This window comes from Pipistrellus hanaki, assembly GCF_964339955.1.
Source record: "Pipistrellus hanaki genome assembly, chromosome: 2".
Classification (NCBI taxonomy): Eukaryota; Metazoa; Chordata; class Mammalia; order Chiroptera; family Vespertilionidae; genus Pipistrellus; species Pipistrellus hanaki.
The window spans coordinates 95035537-95058494 of NC_140504.1; the positions used below are offsets into that span (position 1 = coordinate 95035537).

The 22958-nt window shown below is 37.8% G+C and overlaps 1 protein-coding gene across 8 annotated transcripts in view; it reads right to left on the bottom strand.

The window, feature by feature from the left end:
• Positions 1–22958, bottom strand: part of RNF13 (ring finger protein 13) — a 142928-nt gene that overhangs the window by 25369 nt on the left and 94601 nt on the right. For 6 of the 8 annotated variants that reach the window (XM_084875964.1, XM_084875967.1, XM_084875962.1 and 3 more), the window contains 2 exons: positions 17690–17795; positions 7104–7197 (listed from right to left, as the gene is read on the bottom strand). In XM_084875964.1, the coding sequence (XP_084732090.1) occupies positions 7104–7197; positions 17690–17795 (200 nt within the window). Of the gene's footprint in view, positions 1–2922; positions 2996–5608; positions 6672–7103; positions 7198–17689; positions 17796–22958 lie in introns of those variants that run through there. The other 2 variants (XR_014794330.1, XM_084875966.1) reach the window with 2 other exon arrangements.

Genomic DNA, 22958 nt, shown 5'->3' on the forward strand with positions numbered 1-22958 from the left:
GTATAATAACTACAAAACGAGAAGACTCATAGCTAAAATTATAAATGCAAAAGATATCACAACTGATGTCACAAAAATAAGGATTATATGAGATTTCTAAGGCCCGGCCTGTGTGGCTTAGTGTTTGAGTATTGACCTATGGTTCAATTTCTGGTCAGGGCAAGCGCCCAGGTTGTGGGCTCCCTTCCTCTCTGAAATCATTTTTTTTTTTATTAAAAAAAGAGACTTCTAGAAACAATTATATGCCAATCAATTAGATAACTGAGAAATATGGGTAAATCCCTAGAATCGTAAAAGCTACCAAGACTAAGTTATTAAGAAAAACTGAACAAACCTATAACTTGTGAAGAGACTGAAATAGCAATAAAAAAAACCTCCCAACAAAGAAAAATCCAGGCCAAATGGCTTAACTGGTAAATTATATCAAAATAGAGGCCCAGTGCATGAATTCATGCACAGGTGGGGTCAGGCTGGCCGGGCCCTGATCATGGCATTTCAGGGCTAGGCCTGTCAGGAGGAGGAGTCAGTGAGAGGTTGGCTGGCCGGCCCACCCTGATTGGCTTGATCAGGCTGGGCCCGCTGGCTCTGCCTCCGATTGGTGGTGGTGGTGGGGTTAGACTAGGGTGTGGAGGTGGCTATGAGGAAAGCAGAGGGCCAATTGGGTGGTGGGGGTGGGGTTATCATGGGGAGGGGCTTTGAGCAAATGGGGTGGAAGGCCAATCAGGGGCGGGCTTGGTAGGGGGGGCAGGGTGAAAGGCCAATGGGGTAGGGGGCCTATTGGAAGCCAGCAGCCAGGGGTAGTTGGCTGGCCAGGCCCAACCCTAATTGGTGTGGGGGGCCGATTGGAGGTGGGGCCAGCAAGGGGGTGAGGCAGTAGGTGGTTGGCCAGCTGGCCCTATTCCTAAATAAAATGAGGGGCCAATTGGGGGTGGAGCTGGCTGGGGGGAGGGGCTGCAGGAGGTTGGCTGGCCCCACCCTCTATCAAGGTGGGGGGGGGGGCTGACCAGGGGTTGGGCCAGCACAGGGGAGGGGCTTTGAGCCAATGGGGTGGAAGGCCGATCAGGGGCGGGGCTTGGTAGGGGGGGCAGGGTGAAAGGCCAATCAGGGAGAGGGGATGCTGAAGGTTGGCTGGCCAGCCCTGCCCCCTGTTAGGGCTAGGGGGGCAATTGGAGGCAGGACCGGCGAGGGTGAGGGGCTGTGGGCTGATCAAGGTAAGACAAGCTTATTGGGGGCGGGGCCAGCTAGGGGGAAGGGCCGTGAGTTGGCCAGCTGCCCCAACCTAGATCAGAGTGGGAGAGGCTGATCAGGTGCAGGGTTGGCCAGAGGGAGGAGCCACAGGAAGTTGGTTGGCTAGCTCCGCCCTTGATCAGGGTAGGAGAGGCTTAACAGGGGCGGGTCTGGCTGGGAGGAGGGACCATGGAAGGTTGGCCTGCCAGCCTCACTCCTGATTGGACCAGTTCACTGGCCGCAGTGGACATCATAGCAACCGATTGTTCTGGTCATTATGGCATTCCTGTTGCTGGCTTTTTATATATATTGACTAGAGGTCCAGTGCACCTTCTCCAATCTGGAATCCCTCAGGGGATGTCTGACTGCCAGCTTAGGCCCAATCCTGCAGGATACACCCCTGCCAGCCTGATCATCCCTACCTTGCCCCCCTGCCAGCCTGATTCCCCCAAATGCCCTCCCCTGCCAGCCAATTGCTTCCAACTGCCCTCCGTTGATGGCCTGATCGCCCCCAATTGTCCTCTGTTGCCGGCCTGATCTCCCCTTAACTGCTCTCCCCTGCCGGCTTGATCACATCCTAACTGCTTGCTCCCCTGCACCAGCCTGATCTCTCCCCTAACTGCTTGTTCCCCTGTACTGGCCTGGTCGCCCCCTAACTGCTTGCTCCCTTGCGGCAGCCTGATCTCGCCTGATTGTATCCCTAACTGCCTGTTCCCCCATGCCAGCCTGGTCACCCCCTAAATGCTTGCTCCCCTGTTGCCTGATAGCCCTCTGCCTCTGCCCCTGCCTCTGCCTCTGCCCCTGCCCCTGCCACAGTGGCTTTGTGCCGAGGAAGTGGGACATCCAGTAGATGTCCAGTCAGCCTGGTCTAAAAAGCATATTACCCTTTTATTAGTATAAATACTCAAAGAAGAATCAATACCACTGTGTCTGAAACTTTTCTAAAGAATCAAATAGGGCCCTAACCGGTTTGGCTCAGTGGATAGAGTGTCGGCCTGTGGACTGAAGGGTCCTAGGTTCGATTCCAGTCAAAGGCATGTACCTTGATTGCAGGCACGTCCCCAGTAGGGGGTGTGCAGGAGGCAACTGATCGATGTTTCTCCCTCATCAATGTTTCTAACTATCTATCTCTCTCCCTTCTTCTCTGTAAAAAATCAATAAAATATATATATATATATATATATAATCAAATAGGAAGAAATATACTCCCAAAGTCATTCAATGAAGCCAGCATTACCCTGACATCAAAAGAATGAGATTGGACCCATATATAAACATTAACTCAAAATAGATTAAATATCTAAAGGGGAACAGCTTTAGGTCACTGGATTGGCAGTGATATCTTGGATATGACACCAAAAGCATAGACAGCAAAATAAAGAGTAGGCAAAATAAAAACCTAACTATTATACCAAACTTCAAACTTCTGTATGTCAAGGGAAATAAGAGTGAAAAGGCAACCTATGAATGAAAGAAAATAACTGCAAATCTAATAAGGAATTAATATCCAAAATATATATATGGAATTTTACAACTCAACAATTAAAACCTAGGTAAAGAACTTGAATAGATGTTTCTCCAAAGAAAATATACAAAAGCACACAATATTCAGGCCCTAGCTGATATGGGTCAATGGATAGAGCATCGGCCTGAAGACTAAAGGGTCCTGGTTTGACTTCAGTCAAAGGCATGTACCTCAGTTGCATGCTTGATCCCAGTCCTGTTCTCACATCTATGTTTCTCTGTTTCTCCCCCTCCCTTCCACTCTCTAAAAAATAAAAAATAAATTAATGGAGCTAAGCTGGCATGGCACAGTGGTTGAATGTCAATCTATAAACCAGGAGATCACAATTTGATTCCCAGTCAGGGCATATGCCTGGGTTGTGGGGTCAATTCCCAATTTGTGGGGTTTTTATCTCTTTCTCCCTCTCACTTCCTCTGAAATCAGTGAAGAAAATATTTTAAAAAATCAATAGAAAAATATCCTTGGGTGAGGATTAACAAAAAAAAAAAAAAAAAAAGATACTCAATATCACTAATCATTAGGAAAATGTAAATATCCCCTCATATCAATCAGGATGGTTACTTTATAAAAGAACAGAAAATAAGTGTCAGCAGGAATTGAAGAAGTTGGAGCCCTCACACACAGTTGATGGAAATGTAAAATGGTGCAGTCATTATGGAAAACAGTAAATAAGTTTCTAAAATATTTAAGAATAGAATTATTAGATCATCTACCAATTTCACTTCTGGGTATATATTCAAATGAATTCAAAGCAGGGTTTTGAAGAGAAATTTAGAGACCCATATTCATAGTGGCATTATTCATAATAGCAAAAGGTGGAAGTAACTCAAATGTCCATCAAAAGACACATAATTAATGAAAACATAGTATATACACATAATGGAAAATTATACAACTTTTAAAAAGAAAATTCTGTTATATACTATAACATGAATGAACCTGAAGGAGATTATACTAAGCAAAATAAGCCAGTCACAAAAGGACAAATATTGTATGATTCCACACATATTAACACATTGTGGATGGATCACAAGAATTCTCACTTCATATTACACACTGTTTTATAAAGTATCATACTTTTAAAAGATATTAGCTTGTAAGAACATGTAATAAATAACTTCAAAATACAATGGATATTTAATTTGAAAGCGTGCCTTTAACATTTACATAAAACGTTTTTGTACTTGTTCAATAGAAACTTATCTGGCCACTGGGTAAAGCTAGCAATAAAACTACTGGTCTGCAATGTGTTAAATATCTAAAATATTCTAAAGTATAGAAATGTAAGACAGGAGAGAAAATGAAATAAAATGAAGTGTTCAATTGAAACCACAAAATGCAAAAAAGAATGGAAGACAAAAATAGGAACAACGGAGGAGGGTAGGTAGAAGGGTAGTTTATATGGACTGGCAGGAACAAGAGAATGGGGAGTTTTTGTTTATTGGGCACACATTTTTGTTTGGGAAGATGAAAAAGTTCTGGAGCTGGATGGTGGTGGTGATTGCAGAACATGTTAATGTACTTAATGTCACTGAACTGCATTTAAAAATGGTTAAAATGGTCAATTTTATGTTATGTATATTTTAACTAGAAAATCCTATCTAATAAAAGAGTACCGGTAATATGCAGATTGACCATCACTCCAACACACAAGATGGCTGCCCCCATGTGGTCAAAGATCCTGCCCCCCATGTGAACACAAGATGGCCAGCAGGGAAGGTCAGTTGAGAGGGACCAGGCATGCAAGCGAGGGCAGTTGGGGGCGATCAAGCCTGCAGGGGAGTAAAGTTGGGGGGGGGAAGACCACCCAGGCCTTCAGGAGAGAGCAGGTGGGGGGGGGGGGAGTGTGTGACCAGCCTGCAGGGGAGGGGAATTAGGGGTGACCAGGCCTGCAAGGGAGGGAAATTGAGGGCTGGCAGGAGAGCAGTTAGACATCAGTCAGGCTGGCTGGGGAGTGGTTAGGGGGTGATCAGCAGTTAGGGACAATCAGGAAGGCAGGCAGGCGAGCAACTGGGAGCTAGCAGTCCTGGCTTGTGAGAGGGATTTCCGACTGCCCATTTAGGCCCAATCCTGGTAGGATCTAGAGATTCTAGACAGCCTGGTAGGATCAGGCCTAAATGGGCAGTCGGATATTTCTTTGTCTATTCCCACAACCCCCACCCCAGAGTTGTGGTATGTGGTGAATAAGTTCTTTACTAACTTATAACTAATTAAAGTATCTGAAGGACACTTACCCCCATGCACACACCCCATGCATGAATTTCATGCACTGGGCCTCTAGTATATAATAATTGTGGGTATATGTTTGGAGGTGGGGTGGCCTTGACAAGTTGATTTTAAATTTTACATGGAAATGCCTAATTTGCGTGTCATCCTTGAGCAGCGGCCATGCTAATCTTCTCTATATCATTCCAATTTTAGTATATACTAGAGGCCCGGTGCACGAAATTCTTGCATGGGTGGGTGGGGGGCCTCAGCCCAGCCTGCACCCTCCCCAATCTGGGACCCCTTGAGGGATGTGAGACTGCCTACCAGGCTGTCTTGAATCTCTAGATCCTACCAGGATCAGGCGTAAACAGCAGTCAGACATCCCTTTCACAATCCAGAACATCCCTCTCACAATATCTGATGGTCTTAGGCTCAACCACTAGCAGAGTCGCCTAAGACCATTGGAAAACACAGATATTTACATTATGATTCTTAACAGTAGCAAAATTACAGTTATGAAGTAGCAAGGAAAATAATTTTATGGTTGGGGGTCACCACAACATGAGGAACTGTATTAAAGTGTCATGGCATTAGAAAGGTTGAGAACCACTGGGATTGCCCAATATATAATTGGTATTTTTTTGTCAATCTAATATTCATTTTCTTGGCAATCTCATCTGCTCTCATGATTTAAATACATCTTTATACCAATATTTTCAGTTCAGACACCTCTCTTAAACTCCAGGCTCATTTATAATGTCTAGTAGACATCTGAAATTCCATGTCCAAAATTATTTTGTACATTTTTCCCCAAAACCTGCTCCACCATTTATTAACCACCTTATTTCTCTATAAGGTAATTTTATCCTTCCTGATGCTGAGACCAAAAAATTTGGAGTCATCCTTGTTTCCTCTCCCAACATCAGTAAATCCATTGTACTCCATCTGCTAAATATAACCAGAATTTAAGATTTTTTCAGCTCCTCAACTGCTACCCATAGTTCAAGCCACATTCATATCTCACTTGGATTACTACAGGAGACTCCTATCTGGTCTCTCTGCTTATACCCTTGAACCCTTTACACACTATTCTTAACAAAGCAGCAGAAAGATCCTTTTAAGGTTTAATTTGGATCTCATTTTTCCTATTTGAAATTCTTCAGTGGTTACTCATCTTACTCAGAAGAAAAGCCAACTACTTCTGGTCTATGAACAACTTTTACTTCATCTTCATTGTGTGATAACAGTGCAGTGCGTTTTTATAAATGTCTCTTTCTTTTAACATATGCTTTTTCCTATGTTTTGTTGTTAAATTTTCTATTTTTCATAAAATAATAGTTGTTATAAGTGGGATGTTTTTAAAACATTTTATTAATTAAAACATAAAAACTGGTAGAACTAAGTTTCAATGACTTTTTCTCTGTTTCTCCTTTCTACTCTCTATACATTTTCTTTGCTGAATTAAAAAAACAGAACATTTGTACTGGTATATTAAATTGAAAAGTTTGGGAACTGCTAGCCAAAAGGATTTAACAAGCACATACCTGCACTGAAAGCCCACTAAAGCATAGGTAGGAGAAGCTACATTGGTTAGAGTATTAGACCCACACCCCTCTTCAGCTCTGCCGATACTTGGCTGTGTGACATTAGTTTTTTTGACCCTCCAGTTCTTCATCTATAATATCCATTATAGTATCCATTTCATAGAAATCTGAAAATTAAATGAGATGATACATTTAAAACATAATGACACCCAATAGCTACCTATGTATTTAGTTAATGCAGTGTTAATGCAATGGTGTATGGTCGGAGAGAAGTGGGAAGGAGGTCAGTGGGATCAGGCTACCATAGCAAAGAGAAGGATTTTATCCACTGATGTTTAGAACTACTAGCACATGATGATAAAAAAAAAAAAGCATTTGGTACGGTTCAGTATTGCTTTTAAGTTCTCTTCAATGAACCCTACTTGCCTTCATGAAGATGTACCACAGCAAAAAGAACATCTCCCACATCCACTCATTCATTATTAACTGAGAGTTAGGCACAGTGTATGGCAAAGACTCAAAAGGTAGTATTAAGAGTATGGTCACCATGTACTCTTAAATAAACTAAGGGTAATGATTTAGAAAATAAAAATATTCACCTTTTTTGAATTTATGTATAGGGAGTTTCTTAAGTTGATCTTTATGAAGTCTGTTTCTTCTAGCTCTATGTCTATCCTGGAAAAATTTTGTGATCTAAAAATAAAAGGGAAGATAAGGCATCAGATATTAAACATGCAAATAGAAAATGGCCATTAACATATCAAATATCTTTTTTTTAAATAAGTCTTTATTGCTCAGATTATTACAATAACAAATATCTTTTAAGTTTCTGATTAGCTGCTGAAAGTAAATTCAATTTACTTAAACCCTAATGGCAATATTAATTAAAGCATTAAACTGTATTAGTGATTAATTACCCCATTAAATTGTCCTTTGAATTTTTATTCATTGTCCTAAATTATCTTTAATTTTCTCTAACAAAAACATTATAAATAACATATGTTTTTTTGAAAACATACTAATGGTAAACTATAGGTTACAAAGAAGATCAAAAGAATGGGAGAGTTGAAATTCCTATAATTATAAACTAAAAAAAATTTCAAAAATACAGAACACCCCTATTACAAATATTCAGATATGCTAGATAACATACAAATATTTTTAACTGTAAATTAATATGTTTGCAAGAATAAAAATAAAAAAAAAACTCACAGGACTAGAACCAAATGCTAAAAGCAACATCCATAAAAGAAAATGTTGGCAAATTTAACTACATCAATGTGAAGGAATTCTATCCTCAACACTGTTAAAAGACAAAAGACAAGGCAGTCTAGGGGGGAATATTAGCAAACTGTATATCTGGTAAGGGATTTAAATCCAGAATATAAAAAGAACTAAAACTCAATAAGAAAACAAGCAACCCATTAGGGGAAAAAAATGAGCACAATATTTGAATAAACACTTCATCATAGAAGATTTAAAGATAGCATATAATCACTTAAAGAGATGCTCAACATGGGGGGGCCAATGATAAGATATGTTCACATATAATACCTTAATAAAAAAAAAGAAAAAAAAAGAGATGCTCAACAAATTACTCAATAGGAAACTAAATTCAAATCACAAATACCCTATGCACCTATTAGAATGACTAAAATTAGACTGACTAAACCAAGCATTGGCAATGAAGCAGAGAGACTTGCACTCTGGTACACAATGGTAGAACTGTAAAATGGTACCACCACATTGAACATAGTTTGGCTATTTTTCATAAATTTAAACAGACATTTACTATTTAACCCAATCATCCCACTCCTACTTATATACACACAAATAGCATATATCCACATGACAATTTGAATACAAAAGTCCATGTCCAAATGTTCATGTCAGCTTTATTTGTAAGAACCAAAAATTATGAACAACCCAAATATCCATCAATAGTAAATAGATAAACAAAATTGTAGTATATCCATACAATGAAAGAAAGTCAGCTATAAAAGAAATGAATAATCAATGTACTCAATAACATATGAATCTCACAATAATTCTGAAAGAATGCAGACACAAAAGATTAATAATTTATTATTCCATGTATATAAAATTATAGAAAATCTATAGTGACCAAAAGCAGATCTGTAGTTGTCTAAGGTTGGAGGTGAGTAGGACATGAAATTGAAAGATGTTACAGGGAGGGATTACAAAGGAACATGAGAAAACTTTTTGAACTGATCAATAAATTTTGCTAGTGGTGGTGGCTTCACAGATATACATATGTCAAAACTTGCCAAATCATAAATTTAAATATGTGAGGTTTATTATATGTCAATCATACATCAGTAATTGTTTTTTTAAAAAAAGTAACAGTGACTACTGTTAATGTAAGCTTTCAAACCAATATCAGAAACAGAGAGATGAGAGAGAGAATGAGAATAAATAAAGGTTGGTAACCCAAATTTACAGAGAAGAAAAAAAAAAAAAAAACAGAAGAAAAAGTAAACAATAGAAATTAGTCCAATAATATATAATATTAATATATGATTATATATTATTCATAAAAATGTAAATGGATAAGTTCACCAGTGTTTTAAAAGAGTGAATCATATTTAAAGAAAAAGTGACAACTATATACTATTAACTCATTAAGACAAAAATAAAGGTAGAGATTAAAGATGGCAGCAGAGTAAGTGAAGATAGCACAGATATGCTCTCTGGAACACACAGGAATGACAACTAAAATACAGAAAAACTTCCTGAATAATCAATGAAGACTCACAGGAGAAAAAACTGATACCTGAGAACCAAAAGTGGAGGTCACATAGAGACTGGTTGGAAGGGTGGAGGGGCAAAAAGTCTGGCTAGGCACCTACAGACAACAACTAAAGTCCCAGAGAGATATCTCAGCTATGAGGGCTTGCCACTGAGAACTCTGGGATATAATCCCCAAGCTGGGCCCCCAAGCAGAGAGTACCATAACTGAGAAGGGTACCCACATAACATCTGGTTATGAAAAGCAGTGGGTTGCTGTCTACCAAGGAATGACAGAGGAAAATTCAGATACCCTCTTAAAGGACCAATGCACTATGTTCCCTGTGGAGCCACTCACCTTGTGCTCTGGCAGAGGGAAATCGGAGTGGATTGAAGCAGTGTGAGCAGAAGCCAGGCACACCAGTTTCCTGAGCTAAGTCATTCCCTCATGCAGCCTGGGGAAATGACAGTTGACCCACCCTATTGTAAAACATTTTTCCCTGAAGCCAATTAAGAGACTAAAACTAACAATTAGCCTCCAGGAAGAAGCAACTGCCCCAGCCAGGTGGAAAGAAAACCTCCCACCACATCTGAGGATGATTGCCTGAGGGCAATTCAAGATGGAATCCTATCAGTTTGTAGGCGGAGTGGGTCTCTGGAGAATTTTATTCCTTGCCTGATCTAATTAGTCAGAAACAGCATTTTGACAATGTCCTGCACTAAAGATTGAGAGGCATCAGGAGCTACTTAATACACAGTCACAAACACAAACAGGCAGCCAAAATGAGGAGACAAAAAAACAACCCCCAAATGAAAGAACAAGAGAATTTGCTAGAAGAAGAGATAAATGAAGCTGAGATAAGAAATTTATTTGAAACGGAGTTCAGAGTAATGATGGTAAAGATGCTCAAAAGCATTTAAAAAAAAAGATATATTAACTATGAAAAAAGAAGAGTCAGAAATAAAGAATGACATAACACAAATAAAGAACACATTGGAGGTAATATACAACAGATTAGGGGAAGCTAAGGATCAAGTCAGTAAATTAGAAGACAAGGTTGAAAAAAAATCACTCAATCAGAGAACCAAAAATGAAAAACAATTAAAAAACAGAAGTTCAAACAAACAAACAACAAAAACAACAAAACAAAACAAAAACACAAACACAAAAAAAAACAGAAGGACAGCTTAAGGGACCTGTGGGACAATGTGAAAATATTAGAATAGCAAGTGTGCCAGAAGAGGGAGAAAGGGATAAAAGGCTAGAGAACGTGTTTGAAGAAATAATGGCAGAAAACTTCTCTACCCCAGAGAAGAAAAAAGTCACACAGTTCAGGAGGCACAGAGAACCCCTAGCAAGAAGAATGCAAGCAGACCCACACCCAGACACATCATAATTAAAATGCCAAAAGTTAAAGAATAAGAGAGGACCTTAAAGTTAGCAAGAGAAAAGCAAACTGTTACCCACAAAGGAGCTCCCATAAGGCCGACACCTGATTTCTCATCAGATACTCTACAGGCCAGAAAGGAATGGCATAAAGTACTCAGGTTATGGAAAGCAAGGATCTGAGACTAAGATTACTATATCAAGCAAGGCTATCATTCAAAATAGATGGTCAAATAAAGAGCTTTCCAGACAAAAAATAAAAAATAAAAAAAAATAAAAAAAGCTAAAGGAGTACATCACCAGCAAGTGAGTATTACAAGAAATGCTAAAGGGACTACTATAATTAGAAAAAAGAAAAAAAAAAGAGAGAGAGAAACCTAGACATACAGATTAAAATGCCAATAATACATAAGTACCTGTCAATAATAACCCTAAATGTAAATGGATTAATGCTCCAATCGAATGGCAAAGTAACTGAATGGATACAAAAACATGATCCAACTATATGCTGTCTACAAGAGACCCACCTCAGAACTAAAGATTCACACAAGATGAGAGTGAAGGGATGGGGGGAAATTTTCCATGCAAATGAAAAAGAAATAAAAGCTGGTGTAGCAATACTCATTTCTGACAAATAGACTTCAAAATGAAGGCCATCACAAGAGACAGGTCACTACATATTAATAAAGGAATCAATTCGACAAGAGGCTATAACTGTGGTAAACATAAATGCACCCAATATAGGTGCATCTAAATAAATAAACTTTTAGAGGACTTTAAGGAAGAGATAGACAACAATACAGTCATAGTAGGAGACTTTAACATCCTGCAGACTTCACTGGACAGATCTTCCAGACAAAAATTAACAAGGAAACAGTGACGCTAAAGGCCACACTAGATCAGATGGATTTAATTGACATTTATAGAACATTTTACCCCAAAGCAACAGAATATGCATTCTTCTCAAGTGCACAATGGATCATTCACAAAGATAGACTACATGTTAGGACACAAACAACTCTCTGTAAGTTCAAGAAGGTCGTTCAGCTTTCTGGTCTAATTAGCATATTATGCTTTTATTATTATAGATTCCACTATAATTAGCATATTATGCTTATTTATTATTATAGATTATATAGGATATCAATATTGTAAATAAATTTTGCCACTATATTTGATAGCAGACAAAAGATGTAATTTCTTAGAAATATAATTTAATATGAAGAAGGAGACAACCAGAAAATCAAGATGGTGGCCTAGGTAAGCACCTAAGCTGTCCCCTCCCACAACAATTTCAAAACAACAACTAAAAGACAGAACGGACATCATCCAAAACAACAGGAAAGTTGGCTGAGTGAGTGGAAAAATCTACAACTAGAAAGGAGAGAGGCTCAAGGATCAGGGGAGCTGCAAAGCGCTGAGGTAGGGAGACATGCACACAGAGAGGAAGGGCGGCTGAGTGCCTGGCTGACGGAAGCCCCCACCTGCACTGAACCCCAGTTCTGACTGCATTGAACCCCAACCCCGGCCAAAACCCCGTGGACCCAGGCTCATACGGGTAGAGTCTGGACTATAGAGAAAGGCACCCGGAGACTCAGAGACTGGGAGACTCGGGGGAGCCAGGAGCCGCAGTGGGCAGGGTCTAGAGGCGCTCATGCATGTGCGAGTTGAGTGTGCGCAGACAGGTCTGACTGCAGAAATTGCCGCAGCTTCTTCATAGCAGAGGGAGTCAGAAGCTCCTGACTGCACTGGGATTAAAAATATTAGACAGAGCCGAAACCGGTTTGGCTCAGTGGTAGAGCATCGGTCTGCGGACTGAAAGGTCCCAGGTTCGATTCTGGTCAAGGGCATGTACGTTGGCTGCGGGCACATCCCCGGGATGTGCAGGAGGTGGCTGGTCGAAGTTTCTCTTTCATTGAGACGTTTCTGGCTCTCTCTCTCCCTTCCTCTCTGTAAAAAATCAATAAAATATATTTTTTTAAAAAAATATTAGACAGAGACCCAACCCAATTCCTGGCAAGCCCCTGGGGTACCCATGCTCTTTTAGGGGGGATCTGGACTGTCAGGCGGAAACTCAGGGGAGCCGTGCAAGGCAGAGGTCTGAAGTGCACACACAAGGGCAGGACTGACTGGAAGCCAAGACTGTTGACTCAGCCCTGAGACTCCACCCCATCCAAGCTGAGCACAGAGGCTTTTGCAATTTTGCAAGTCTGGTCCTATAAGGCTATCTCCAGAACACTATAAGGCTGTCTCCAATACCGAAGATATCCTGGTGTAGACACAGCTGATACTCACATCCAATTGGCCAGGAGGTCAATTCCTCCCACTGATACCAACAATAAAGACTTAACTACAACAAGACTGTACACACAGCCCACAAAGGGGAGCACCAAGAGTGTCTACCTCAGGTAACTGGGGAGACTGACCCACCGGGCCATATAGGACACCAACATACAAAGCCACCCTACTGACTCAGGGAAGCAGTGAAAATGCCGAGACAAGGAAACAGATCACAAACGAAAGAAATGGAGGACAACAAAAGACTGGATATAGAGTTCAAAAGCATGGTTATAAGGTTTTCAAGAATTTCCTAGAAAAGGTCGATAAATTTAATGAGACCCTCGAGAATATGAAAAAGGACCAACTAAAAATTAAACATACACTGACAGAAATAAAAAATATTATACAGAGCCCTAAGAGCAGACTAGAGAAATGCAAGAATCAAGTCAAAGATTTGGAATACAAAGAAGCAAAGGACACTCCTCTGGAGAAGAAGAGAAGAAAATCCAAAAGGTTGAAGATAGTGTAAGGAGCCTCTGGGACAACTTCAAGTGTACCAACATCAGAATTATGGGGGTACCAGAAGAAGAGAGAGAGATACTGAAAACCTATTTGAAGAAATAATGTCAGAAAACTTCCCCCACCTGGTGAAAGAAATAGACTTATAAGTCTAGGAAGCACATAGAACCCTAAACAAAAGGAATCCAAAAAGCACCACACCGAGACACTTCATAATTAAAATGCCAAGGGCAAAATACAAAGAGAGAATCTTACAAGCAGCAAGAGAAAAACAGTGAGTTACCTATAAGGGAGCACTCATACAATTGTCAGCTGATTTTTCAACAGAAACTATGCAGGCCAGATTGGAGTGGCAAGAGATATTTAAAGTGATGAATAGCAAGAACCTACAACCAAGATTACTCTACCCAGCAAAGTTATCATTCAGAATTGAAGGGCAGAAAAAGAGCTTTACAGATAAGAAAAAGCTAAAGGAGTTCATCACCACTAGACCAGTATTATATAAAATGCTGAAAGGTATTCTTTAAGAAGAGGAAGAAGAAGAAAAAAAGATAAAAATTTTGATCAACAAATACATATATATATATCAACAAGTGAATCTAAAAATCAAGTGAACTAAAAATCTGAGGAACAGAATAAACTGGTGAATATAATAGAATCAGGGGCAAAGAAAAGGATAATTATCAGGGTATGGGGGGTACAGGAAGAGAATGGATTAAAATCATACACCTATGGATGAAGACAATGGGGGGGGTAAATAAGGGCAGAAAGTAGGGTGGGAACCAGGTGGAAGGGAGCTATGGGGGGGAGGGGGGGGGAGAAACAATTGTAATAATCTGAGCAGTAAAGATTTATTAAATTAAAAATAAAAAATAAGTAGACAACCATCTAAATGTCCAGGTAACTACGAAAAAGGTCAGAGTAGAGTCTAGATGATTTTATTGGCAACATTCACAAAAAAATCAAGTAACAGATCATTCCAATTTCAGAAAAATTTACTTTAGAAAATGGAAAATAAGAGAAAGCTTTAATTTTATAGGGTTAATTTTAAGTCCAGTTATTTTTATGTTATTTAAAACACAGTAAAATATACATAAAATTTACTATTCCATCCATTTTTAAGTGTACAGTTCTATGGCATTAAGTATACTTAAACTGTGCTACAATCACCACTATCCATCCATAAAACTATTTTCATCTTGCAAAACTAAAACTCTTATATCAATTAAACATTAATTCCCCATTCTCCCCTTCCTATAGCTCCCAGGAACTACCATTCTACTTTCGGTCTGTGAATCTGACTACCTAGGTACCATATATAGAATCATACAATATTTGTCCCCTTGTTACTGGCTTATACTCTTGGCATAATGACCTTTAGGTTCATCCATGTTGTAGCATGGGTCAGAATTTCCTTCCTTAAGAATGAATAATATTCCATTGTATGGACATACCACATTTTGTTTATTCACCCATTGATGAACACTCGGATTGCCTATTGAACATAGTTTCAACTCCTAACTTTGAATTCTTTTGGATATATTTCCAAAAGTGGAATTGCTGGATCATAAGATAATGTATATTTAAATTTTTGAAGAATTGCTGTAGTGGCTATTCAATTTAACATTCCTATCAACAGTACTCAAGGGATTGTCTAGTTCTGATGCCAAGATTCTTCTAGCTTGATAAAACTAAAACTTTATCTTACTAAGACATTCCCATGGCTAATGTTTTATTTAGGGTTTTTACATCTATGTACAAATGTAAAACTGACTAACCCATATTAGAAATGTGAATAATTGAAATGCAAAAACAAAATTTACATATCATGATCAAATTGTTTATCCCAAAAATACAGGATTTTTAAAATTTATAAAACACATTCATATAATCCAACTTAACACCTTGCTGACTGGCTATTTTAAGCCAGAACTCACCCATGCACCAGCTACTTTTCCATACTTGAATATTAAATGAAAGTATCTAAATAAACTTAAATGTACTTATTTTGTCACATCTTACATTTATATTACTATATGTCAAAATTAAACATATTGCATATATTTTAATATTTTTAATACTATATTCTTTTTAATATTTTTTAGTGTGATATATAACATGTATCTATATGCATTGATACTAAACAAGTTTGACATACACATCGTATTTTACTATTCTTTCCAATAACATACTTTACACACCCTAGTGGAATATTTTTACTATTGATTACTGTTTTTTTAAAAAACAAAAAACAAAAAACATGACTTTTTAATTTTCCTGATAATCTGGAGGGTAAATCTTTATTTGAAAATAGTCTAGAGTACTCTTTTTACAAATCTACATTGCTTTCACATCTTAAAATTACTTACATTAATGTAAGTGGAAAAAACAAATTAACTTGTGACCAGTCAGCAAGGTGTTAATAAAGAAAAAAAACCAATGATTATTACAACAGACAGGAGACATAATTCAGCACCCATTCATTATTTTCTTAAAAGGCAAATAAAATTTTGGTTTATTTCTAATCCTTACAATGCGTTTTTTTCATGTTTTGCCAGAAAATAAAATGCAATGTTAACAGAAGGTATAACAGTCATCCTTTTTTGTTCCTGAGTTTCAAGAGAAGGTTTCTAATAATTTACCATTTAGTGATGTTTATTTACAGTTTTTAATCAATAATCTTTATTAGTTTTAGATATGTACTTCTATTCCCAGTTTACCAAGAGTATTTTTTATCTGCTGTTGTTCTAACATTCTATACTTGTTTCTACACTGAAAACCTAACAGAATCAATAAACTCAAATTATCAGAATAGTAGAATTCAGTAAGTTTACAGATATAAAATTACTGTATTAAAATCAATAATGGCCATTGTCCAAATCACAGTTTCTAAGTAAAACTCTTCAATAAAAGAAACTAAGCCTCCTTGGATAAATGTCTGATTCTAGGGTTGGGATAAGAAAAAGGTAAGATGTGCCGAAACCGGTTTGGCTCAGTGGATACAGCATCGGCCTGTGAACTGAAAGGTCCCAGGTTCATTCCAGTCAAGGGCATATATACTTTGGTTGCGGGCACATCCCCAGTACGGGGGATGCAGGAGGCAACTGATCAGTGTTTCTAACTCACTATCCCTCTCCCTTCCTTTCTGTAAAAAATCAATAAAATATATTTTGTTTAAAAAAGAAAAAAAGGTAAGATGAGCCTTAAGCTTCTTATAGTATTAGACAGTAAAGAAACACATATATAATATATATAAAAGTATATATATACTATATATATAATATATATAAAAGTATATATATACTATATATATAATATATATAAAAGTATATATACTATATATATACTGTGTGTGTGTGTATATATATATATATATATATATATATATATATATATATATATATATATAAAAGGGGGGGTCAAATCAAAGGCACACAGAAGTAAGCCTAACACAGTTCCCAATGGCCAAAGCTCAAATAATTTACACAAAATAAATAATATAGTATTTTAATCAAAGTGTAAAATAAACATACATGAGTACTTATTAATGTAAATGAGTGAATAAATAAATAAATAACTCAAAAGAGACAGATCTTCCTTACAAAAGAATTCTAAATAATACTAGTACATGTAGATACACCCTATTATCCTCATAAAATGAAGCCTAATTCCTGCCCCTTTCCACCATTAGGGTTGGGGTACTCTTTGTGCCTCATTTCCAAAGGAAGAACAGAATAAAGAGAAAAATAATAACTTTATATTGGAGAAACCTAGGAAACATAAATAAAAATATTTCTATTATTTTTTTACAAAGTAGGTTGCAGGTATCAGTATACTTCCCCCAAATTACTTCACCATGATATCATCACTTAGAATTTAATTTTTCTAAAAAAATTCTCTTTTCTTTTGAGGTAAAATTTACATACAATGAAATGCACAAAATTTAACTGTATAATTTGGTGAATTAGGCATTAATACAACCCAAACTTCTCTCGAGAATCAGAACATGACTCACAGGCCAAAAAGTCCTTCATAGGTGTCCCAGTAAATCCCTCGCCCCTACCTAACCCTCCAGAAGCAATCACTGTTCTAATTTTTTCTACTCAAATTATCTTTCCTTTTCCAGAACAAGTTATACAAATAGACTCACAATATATACTTTTTAAAGCAAGGCTTCTATTACTCAATATAATGTTTTTTAGACCATCTATACTATTTTTTAAAAAGCACATAAGAAATAAATTTACCTACCATGAAAATGACAATCAAGATGAGACAGATGCCCACTATGATAAGGAAGGGAATTAGGTAGTATTCCAGAGGAAGACTAAATTCTGGAACTAAGATAATGTGGCCCCTGGAAAAAAAAGAGAATTAATACATTAGAAATATTAAGAGTTGCCAAATTATAATGTTAAAACCAAGGAAGGTATTTTTTTTAAAGCATTTGGATATTACAATTGCTGAACACATCTCATTTTCTAATATATAATTTCCAATAATTTAAGGAATGATTTTTTTCATTTTTAAATCTATTTCACACATTTGGTCAAAACAATGTCAATATAATTAAAAGAAGCTTTTAGACTGGGTAGGGGAAATCAGCCAATCAATATTTACTGTTTTCCATCCTAAAAACATGTTACTTACTGAATTTAGTATGAATATTTTACATGCAAAATCAGCATTAAAATAATGGTAATATCTCAGGTAGTATATTCCAAACAAACTACTGTCCTATGGAGAAACTGAAGCCATCAATGGTAAATATACACTCATTTCTCCCTATATGCTTTTGTGAATTTGTTACATCAGAGGCAAATGATACAACCCTGTACTCTACATTATCTGTGAGATATGGAATGGAAAACTGGTAAAGGAATTCAAAGGAGTTTTAGCTTCCTCTCTGTTCTCTATCTTCTTCACTGCATACATAACTGGAGGTGGGGAAGTGGGTGTAGGAAGAGACAACACAACTTCATGAATATGTATGTTGTCAGGGGAAAGGTGGAGAATGCACATAACTTATATCCCTTTTCACCCTTGTTATCAACATGTGGGTAGTTACTGTAATAATTACTATTATAAAAATTAGTAAGTACTCATGAAATAAAACTGATGAAAGTTGGCATACTATTTGTGTTGTGTGAGCAAATTTTGCACAACACCAAAATCCTGCTCTAGAAAATATCCTCAGTCTATGCACTTAATAGTAGTATGACTGATTTCTTCATTGTATTCCTGTGCTACTCGGATAACACGGTGCCAGCTACACTATTTTGTTACCTGCTGCTGGGTGATTTTTATAGGTAGTGAAGCCAGGTACTTCATAACTCAAGGTTTAAATGCAAAAGAAAAATTCTCAATTTGATTTAAAAAAAAAAATAAGATTCACTTTTCCCACCATATAGAGAGATGCTTAGGACACTCACATCCAAGACATTCTATCAAGCTTCACCAGAAATAAAAACAAACAGGAGATAATATCAGGAATTTCTCCCAATAATCTAAATATTCTCCAAAAACTACTAAGACTGCTAGAATAAAAATAACTTTTTATTTCAATCAATTCCAACAGAATCCGGATGACAAAATAATGATATGCATTTTTTATGTCTGTACATAAAATACTGACGTGACTGATGGGGTCAGCAGTGTAAAAAAGAGAAAAGCAGAGACTGAGCCGCTCTATTTGATACCATCTATTTCGCATGAGATCAGCTCTGTAAGTAGTGTCATTGTTCTTGGCAAAAGACCTGTGGAACCACCCAAGCCAAAGCTGAGATGTGGTGACAGCAGTGCCACTATTAGGTTCAAGAGCCTGTCCATGAGGTGATGATCCTGGGCATACCTCCCTACCCCCCACCCCCCACTACCACCACCACCAAGCTGCTATAAATTAACACCATTAGGGTCTAGAAACCAGACTACTGCATATCCTAAATTCAACCCATCACAGCATCTAAATATATCAGCAATAGCAAAGCTTACATTTCTTATATTCTGTTATTTCTTCTTTAATATTAATAATTACAGCCTAAATTAGATAAACATTGTTCTATGAGACAAGTCCCAGAGTTGCTCAGAAATGAATGGAACTGGTAGGTAACAAGAAGTAAGCTTGCCGAAACTGGTTTGGCTAAAAGGATAGAGCGTTGGCCTGCGGACTGAAAGGTCCCAGGTTCGATTCCGGTCAAGGGCATGTACCTTGGTTGCGGGCACATCCCCAGTATGGGGTGTGCAAGAGGCAGCTGATTGATGTCTCTCTCTCATCGATGTTTCTAACTCTCTATCACTCTCTTTCTGTAAAAAATGAATAAAACATATTTAAAAAAAAAAAAAAAGAAGAAGAAGAAGTAAGCTAAATGAACAAAAGCAGGAAGACCCAATGAACAAGAAATTCAGAAACTATACTGGAAAGTTCCCATGTGTGTAACCACAGAAACAAAATAGATCCCAGAATTTTCTAATGTTAACATTATAGGCCTGTGCTCTAAATCTAATGTTCTATAAACATGTCCTGTTAATGCTTGTCTGTTATATCGCAAAAAATTTTAGTTTACTATCAAGATATATTGTAAGAAGAGATTAAAAATGACAGTGAAGTAAGTGGATGCTACACTGACACACTTCCAGGACCAAATCAGAATTACAACAAAAATACAAAAAAAATCCTGAATAATCAACTGAAGACTAGCTGGAGAGAATATTGATAACCAAGGATGAAAAATGGAGATCACATAGAGACTGATAGGAAGGACAGAGGTGCAAAAGGGTGGCCAGGCTACCACAGACAGCAATTAAAGTTCAGGAGAGATATCTCAGCTGTGGGGGTTGGCCACTGAGAACTCTGGGATGTAATCCCCAAGTGTGGGGCCCCCAGCAGAGAGGGCCAGAACTGAGAAAGTGCTGACATAATTCTGGCTATGAAAAGCAGCAGGGTTGTTGCCTGACAGGGAGAAATGGCTGGAAGGCAGGCACCCTCTTAAAAGGCAACATACAAAATTCCATGTACAGCCATTCACCTTGTGCTCTAACAAAGGGAGGGCAGAATGGATACGGGCTGTGTGAGCAGAAGCCAGGGTTGGGGCTCTGGGGTTAGAGCTCAAAAGACAGACACCCCAGTTCCTGTGCTGAGACATTCCCTCATACTCTGAAGATCATCTTTCTGAGGCAGACATTTGCTATACAGGTGGTTTTAGCCTAGGACAGTGGTCAGCAAACTCATTAGTCACCAGAGCCAACTATCAGCAGTACACAATTGAAATTTCTTTTGAGAGCCAAATTTTTTAAACTTAAACTTCTTCTAACACCACTTCTTCAAATTGGACTTGCCCAGGCCATAGTATTTTGTGGGAGAGACAGACTCAAGGGGCCAAGGAGCTGCATGTGGCTCAGGAGCCGCAGTTTGCCGACCCTGGGCCTATGGGAAGAAAATTGACCCACCCTATTTAAAAATAAATTGCCCCACAATGTGTTAACAAAGCCCATTAAGAGACAAGAGATAACAATTAGCCTCTAGGCAGAAGAAACTGCCCCACCCTGTTTGAAAAAACGCTAGCCACACCTGTGGATGTGTGCTTCAGGGCAACTCAAGATGGAATCCAGTCTATAGACAGAGGCAGTTTCTGGAGGCTTTGATTTCTTGCCTGATCTAATTAGTCAGAAATAGAACTCTACCCAGCAAAGCTATCACTCAGAATCAAAGGCCAGATAAAGAGCTTCACAAATAAAAAAAAGCTAAAGGAGTTCATTACCACCAAACCAAAATTATATGAATTGCTGAAAGGGGTTCTTTAGGAAGAGGAAGAAGATATAGATAAAAATTATGATCAACAAATACGTAACTATCAACAAGTGAAACTAAAAGCCAAGGGGATTAAAAAACCTGATGAACAATATTAACTAGTGAAAATAATAGAATCAGAGGTATGGAAGGGGAGTGAACTGATGATTCTCAGGGAAAAGGGGAGTGGGGGGTGCGGGAAGAAATTGAACAAAAACTGTGCGCCTATGGATGAGGACAATGGGGGGTGGGGAAAGGGCAGAAGGTGGGGTGGGAACCTGGTGGAGGGGAGCAATGGAGGGGGAAAAAATGAGGAACATTTGTAATAATATAAATAAAGATTTATTAAAAAAAAAAAAAAGAAGAAGAAGAAGAAAAAAAGAAAAGAAAAGAAAGAGAGAAACAGAATTTGAGATTGCACTGCACTAAATAGTGAGAGGCATAGAAGATTGACCTGATAGTAACAAACCCAAACAGGCAGCCAAAATTAGGAAACAAACAAACAAACAAAAAAACTAATGAAAGAAAAAAGAATTCTCCAGAAAAAGAGATAAATGAAATGGAGATAAGAAATTTATCTGATATAAAATTCAGAATAATGTTAGTAAAGATGCCCAACAGCATGAGAAAAGATAATACCCTGTTTTCCCGAAAATAAGACAGTGTCTTATATTATTTTTTTCTCCCAAAGTTGTGCTAGGCCTTATTTTCAGGGGATGTCTTTTCTTTCCATGCGCTAGGTCTTATTTTCGGAGGATGTCTTATTTTCGGGGAAACCCGGTAGTAACTGTGAAAAAAGTACAGTCAGAAATAAAGGATGAAATAGCACTAATAAACACTCTGGAGGGAATACATAGAATATTAGAGGAAGTTGAGAATCAGATCAGTGAGTTAGAGGACAGAGTAGAAAAAAAAATCACTCAATCAGAGAATCAAAAAGAAAAAAAAAATTAAAAAACAGAAGGACAGCTTAAGGGAAATGTAACAATATTCACAAATTAGATGTGCCAAAAGAGGTAGAAAAAGAAAAAATGGATAGAGAATTTGTTTGAAGAAATAATGGTAGAAAACTTCCCTAACCCCATGGGAAAAAAAGGGGGAGGGGGGAGGGAGGAGGAGGAGGAGGAGGAGAAGGAGGAGGAGGAGGAGGAGAAGGAGGAGGAGGAAGAGGAGGAGGAGGAGATGATGAAGAAAAAAGGCATACAAGTTCAAAAGGCACAGTGAACCCCAAAAATTAAAGACAAAGAGAGTATCTTAAAGGCAGCAAGAGAAAAGCAAACCGTTATCTACAAAGACACTCCCAAAAGGCTGACAACTGACTTCTCATAAGAAACCCTACAGGTCAGAATGGAATGGCATGAAGTACTCAAGGTAATAGAAAGCAAGGATCTGAAACTAAGATTACTATATCCAACTAGGCTCTCATTCAGAATAGATAATGAAATAAAAAGGTTCTCACAAAAGAAAGAAAAAGGATAAAGGAGAACATCACCAGCAAGCCAGCAATACAAGAAATGCAAATGCTAAAGGGATGGCTATAATGAAAAAAAGAAACAAAGAGAAAAACATAGGCATATAGAATTAAAATGGCAATATATAAGTATCAATAATAATTATATTGTAAATGTAAATGGATTAAATGCTCCAATCAAAAGACATAGGGTAGCTGAATGGATACAAAGTCGACCCAACTATATGCTGTCTACAAGAAACCCGCCTCACAACTAAAGACTC